The sequence below is a fragment of the Zeus faber genome, assembly GCF_960531495.2.
Source record: "Zeus faber genome assembly, chromosome: 16".
NCBI lineage: Eukaryota > Metazoa > Chordata > Actinopteri > Zeiformes > Zeidae > Zeus > Zeus faber.
In genome coordinates, this window is record NC_137202.1 from 7,164,924 (window position 1) to 7,170,923 (window position 6,000).

The 6,000-nt window shown below is 40.7% G+C and overlaps 1 protein-coding gene across 1 annotated transcript in view; it reads right to left on the reverse strand.

Annotated features, from left to right (window-relative positions):
• Window positions 1-3,185, reverse strand: part of rmdn2 (regulator of microtubule dynamics 2) — a gene marked incomplete at its 5' end in the record, with an annotated part of 30,465 nt that extends 27,280 nt beyond the window's left edge. Inside the window, one exon of the mRNA XM_080016618.1 lies at window positions 2,725-3,185. Coding sequence (XP_079872744.1) covers window positions 2,725-3,185 — 461 coding nt within the window. The remainder of the gene's footprint in view (window positions 1-2,724) is intronic.
• Window positions 3,186-6,000: the final 2,815 nt, after the last annotated feature.

Consider the following 6,000-nt stretch of genomic DNA (forward strand, 5'->3'; position numbering starts at 1 on the left):
TGTCTAGTCAATACAGAACTGCCCTACACTTTGTGAATGGTACAGTGACAAGCCCATACTACCTGAATAACATCTTTAATCCAGTCATTGTGCCCTTGCATGAACAACACAGGCCTAAGTTCATCTTCATGGACGACAACGCTCCAGCTCATCGAGGTCGCATCATTAGGGAACGGCTGCTGGAAGATGGGGTACCTCAAATGGAGTTGCCTGCACTTTCTTCAGACCTGAATCCCATAGAAAACCTATGGGATCAGCTGAGTCGCCAGGTAGAGGCTCGTAACTCTGTACCCCAGAACTTCAATGACCTGAGGGCTGCCCTTCAAGAAGAGTGGGGGGCCAGGCCTCAGCAGACAATAAGTCGACTTGTGAACAGCATGAGACGTCGTTGTCAAGCTGTAATTGATGCACAAGGGCACATGACAAGTTATTGAGACATTGGCAATTTTTGTTGTGGTTTACCCACCACTATTGTTGGCTTTTGTTTCAATAAATTGGATGATTCTACTTAAATGCCCTACTTTCATGATATAATATCACTGTAGCGTGAAATTTTTACATTTTCCGTAAATTTCACCGAAAGCCAAATATCCCTAACTTTTTGTGAGTAGTGTATATGCCATAGGGCAGTCTTTTGATACCGCTGTGCGCCCTCACAAACAACAGTGGGGGGTGATGTTTATAAAGGATGTGGGATAACGTCCTCATATGGCCCGAATAATCAATCATAATTAAGACAGACCATAGTCATGAAATTACATTTGTCTTCCCCACTAGTTTCCCTCATGCAAGTGGAGATTTAGTGTAGGATCAGACAGTGTTTCAGTTTCCATCATGGGCTCGCCATGCATCACCTTTAGTTAACTTGTGAATCCCAGTGTCCTCCAGGGCTTTTCTGCATTCTATCAGATTATTCCCCAGTGAGTCTTCCTATTATTTTTAGCAAAAGATTTACCACTGTCATCCATCTCCAGTTTACCCTGGACTCTAGCTACCTCCATACTATATTTACGCCTAAGAGAGACCAGGACAATTGTTCCAATACTGTCAATGATTGGTATGTGGTTTGTATTACCATTGCTAGTCGAGTAGCAGTAGTTTGGGCTGATGGCTGCAAGTTTTGGATATACCTGATACAGTCTGGGGAAGATTTTTAAACTGCAAACTGTGGTCCAAGTATATGAGGACACACCATAGTCAATTTGAAAGATGTAAAACTAAAACAGTTGGCCTGATTTGCCATTTTGTTGTTGTACAAAACTGCTCCCAATTTAAGTAAAATAAATGTACAGCAGTGACTGTGAGGAGGCTCATTACTGTGATCAAAGGCCCATTACACACCTGTAAACTGCTTAGACTGGTAGGGCTCAGTCTTTTAATTTCTCCTTGGCATAGTACATTATGCTCAGTCCGACATCGAACACGTTCAAGAAGAGTCAATCCAGATTAACAACTCCAATTATAACGAACCAAACACACTGCTTTTGATGTGTGTTTTAAAGGGTGATACTTAACCGGCAGTCCTGACTTAAGAAATACACCTCCAGTAATTATAGGTTATTATTAGTGATTATAGGTTTGGGTGAGATCAAGATATTAGACTTAAGATGGAGATGCTGTGTAGTTTCTCAGGATCACAGTAAATCTGATATCTATAATTTAGCTGATAATATTAATAAGTACAAGACTTTGTCTTCAAGTTAGCTAAGCACATGTTAATGTTTCTTTAGAAAATGAACCCCAACACCCATCATCACCAATTCACAATTTGTGAAAACCTTGTACTGTTCTGTATTGTAATATACTGGACATTTCTCACGCTGATTAAAAAAATGCTCAACAACTCCTGATGCCTAACATTAACATCAACAGGATCAACTCATGATAACATAAGGAAAATTAACTTGGAGGGATATTAAAATAGTAATATTCCACAATTAAGAAATGTTGTTGTTTTGTTAAATCTCCACACTCTGTTTAGTACCAACATTTACCAACATTCCCTGGCCACCTTTACATAAATGCCTTTGGCACCTAGTCTATTGTATAGGCCTGAGTGATTTCTCACCACACCCTAATGGAGAAGAATGGACAACACCTAAAATGCAAAACAGAAAGAAAAATAGATGGTGGATTGTTTGAAGTTCTTCCAACGGTAATTGTCATCTGTAAACATTTATAGCCCTATTTTATATGAAAATGATCATACATTACTATTATAAATTGCTTAGTCGACCAGGTTTCGCTGAACTAAGCAATTTACATGATTACCATAACCAACATGTCCAGTAATATTTATTGATACAAATTTAGTTTGCAAAACAAATAGCATCTGTTTGCAAATAGTGACTTGGCTTTGCAGATCTGGTTTCCTATTTGCAGAACTTACCATATTTACAAGCTAGTTCCAACTATTCAAACAGGCTGTTAATGAACCCTGTCAAAGGCAACATGGCCACTTTCATAATATGAAAGTATGTTGTATGTTATTTTATAGTGTGAAGGCCTCCATTTTATAAATTGCAACAATGTTGTGCCCCTATGTAAACTTTGAAAGGGGTGTTTTTTTTTAAGAGTTGAACGTAAGGTAGGAGCCAAGTCATAAATGCTTAGTTCAACTATAAGAACATAGTTCATTCAGCAATCAATTAAATGATCTCCAAATGCTTAGTTCAGGGAGATGATTACTTTACCAAGGAAGCCTGCAGTGAGGATTTCACTTACCCTCCCTCACTTTCTGCTTCCTCTGAGCTTTGACCCACTGCTCTTATCCCAATGCTGCTACCTGCGGCCCTCTTCCTACGGGTCGGTGTGGTCCTGTGAAGAGGGCTGGCCCTGCGTGCCCCGCTGCCTCCGTCTGCCCCGCTGCGCTGCCCCGTCAGTTCCTCCCTCACTTGGTCTTGCAGTCTGGGCAGCGCGTTTTTCAAAGCCTTCATCTCATCCTTCAGCTCCGATACGCACTTTATCAGGGCTTCAAGGCGATCCAGCACCTCAGCCTGGCTGCGTGGCGGGCGATCTACCATCATGAGGCTGGCAGCCATATCGCCTGTGCTGTTTAAGTACATCGCAGGCCAGGAGTCGCGTCGCTTGGACCTGAGGCCTTGGTACCAGACCACAGCCATGCTGATGCCAGCCACCCCGGCCAGCGCTCCCAGAACCATCACCTTACTGTTTGCTTGGGCCATGCTGTGGACATACAGAGAAAGTGTAGGAACTGAAAGTTACACAGTGTTTATCATACATTGTTATTATATTGCTGAGTTTATGTAAGTGGTACATTTTGAATCTAAATTCCACTCCGATGAGTCTCTTAACAGTGGTGGTGGTGGTGATATGGCTAGCATTTTAAACTCTTTAAGAGATAAAAGACAATGTATTCATTTGTTTAGTGGTGATATTGATTGATAAAGCTTTGATAAATAGCACAATAATGCCTGAGTGATGGATTTCTCACCACCACACCCTAATAGAGAAATGGAGAATACCTAAAATGCAAAACAGAAAGCACAACTCGCAAAAAAAACGATTCTTCTAACGGTAGTTACTCAGGCGTGGAATGTAACTCATTCATTGGAATTAAAATATTTGGGAACCAAGTCACTTTTCGGAATTTAGATAATTTTTTACTGACCGACAAGTGACACGACAACTGACATTCGAGATGTCATACATTCTAGGCGCAATTGAGCTTTGATGCGCTTTACTGCAACCACATTTACAACCACCGTTCACCTGCACAGCAGCTCGGACCGTCTCGCCAGTTGGACAATCGTACCAATCAGTCAGCGAGATAGTAACCCAGCAGTGTCAGAGGGGGCTCAATGAGCTCGCTAAGCTAACACGCAAGCCCGGTTATAACACATTCCTCCAGCCACAACGCAATACTATCACGCCAACAGCCTTATGACAGTGGGTGAAAACAAACAAACATTGTTCCGTAAAAGATGTGACAATAGTTCACTTAAGAGAGCGGGGTCTTACTGTGGTTAAGCCGGGAGGACTCGCTCGCGCCTGGCTCGGAGCTGTCTGACACCGAGTCGTGCAACTATGAAAACAGTCCGACGTGAAGTCGGCGCGAAGCGCAGAAAGGTTCCGGGTTTAAGGCGTCAACTAAAATGTTTATGTTCATCTTTGGAAAGGCACTATTTATTTTTTACTTAACTTTTTTGCCTGTATTTATGTAAAACAGAAAGTAATGTTGAAGTAAAACCCACAATAATAATAATAATAATAATAATAATAATAATAATACAACTAATAATAATATAATTATGTATTATAACGTTGTTATTGTTGTTATTATTGTTATATTCATTATTGTTATTATTATTACCACTAGAAGTAGCAGTAGCACATTAACTGCTTCTAAATTAAAAATATACTGAAAGCTATATTCATTTAAAAATGATGTCTAAGGTTGTTAATATATTTGTAATCACTCAATATTTTCATTGTTCACTGCTTCATTTTTTTTTTTTATCAAAGAAGAACCCTACACTGCTTTTAATTTGATAGACATATTTAACATTTTGCGGGTCATTAATCCTTAGACTATATCAATTTACAACAAAAATTACCCCTGAAACTTTGAGGTTTGAATTGGATGCATAATGGCATGCAGTGTGTTAAATCTCCAGCAAACAACCGTGATGTTATCTCGTTCAAATCATTAACCGGTGAGCTTGCGAAAGTTAAACCTTGGCCCGAACCTTAATTGCAGGCTGAGGTATTAAAAAAAACATGGGAGGCGGTTCTCAAGGCACAACTCAGCTTTAGCGTAAAATTATATTATATTATAATATAAACTATTATGCTGTCGATATTTACAAACGAAATACTTTCAATGGGTCTGCTGATGCTTCTCTGGCTTTTGAGGCTAATAGTTCAACATAAATAGGTCAGTAGTGCATCCAGACACCAGATTCTGAACTGACCAAACACGCAAGGAACACCTCAAGCAGAAGAGAGGTGCTGTTAATTAACCAGTTAACCATATGGATTAGTAATTTCTTTGTTTGTGATAGGATTAGATGATCATCTCCCACTGTGTTGAAATCTTGGTCTTTTCCCCTTAACCTTCTTTACGGAACATTCTGATAGTCGTTTTGATCATTTTGTCGCCTATATAATGCACATTAGATAGGTCATTATATGTACAGTACACTGTATACATATTCTGTATGCTGTTATGACTTACCTCGGGAAATCAACGTTTAATTTGGTTGTTTTGGACGCGTTTTTGCCTTTGGTAAACTTGAAAGACTGAAAGCGTTTCAGCCCTGAGATAGTTTGCGAAATGCATCTACATCCAAATAAACCTCGGAACAGAAGTCCTCCACACTCCCCACTTTGCTCCCGTGCTGTAATTGGCTACAGTACGATGGTGAGAAAAAAATAGACGTTGCCGTTTTTATTCCTCATGTCATCCCCAGTCAATGGAAATGTTAAAACAGTGGGCCAAGATCACTTAAGTGGAAGGCGCCAACCCTCATTCTGTGGCGACATCATTCCATTCCTTTTACCCTGTGTACATTATATTTATATGTCTTCTCGATTAAGGGCTGACAAAGCAGTGGATGATCTATTAATTGTGTGTCGTCACTTAAGATTTCGGTCTCTCCTATAGTTCTGCCCCTCCCAATCGGCCTCCCCCCACTCAGCATGTGCCATGTGACATCATGGCATGTGACATCATAGCATTGTGACGCGTCTGCCTACGCTCGCCTATATATACCAGTCCTGCTCGCTCAGGCGGTGCCAGATTGTCAAGTGCCATCCGCCCGCATTGTTGTGTCTGGCCCGCTTGTGACCGTGTTCCGGCCTTCTGGATTCTGGGTTTACCCTTTGCCTGCTCGGCTGTCTTTTTCACTGTCTTCTGCCTGCGCCCCCATTAAAGAACTAATGTCTACTTGATTGTGTCTGTGGTCGTGCTCATAATGTAGTGAACATAGTTTCTCACTTTGTATTCATGACTTTGTTTGCGATAAGGTAAAATGCATC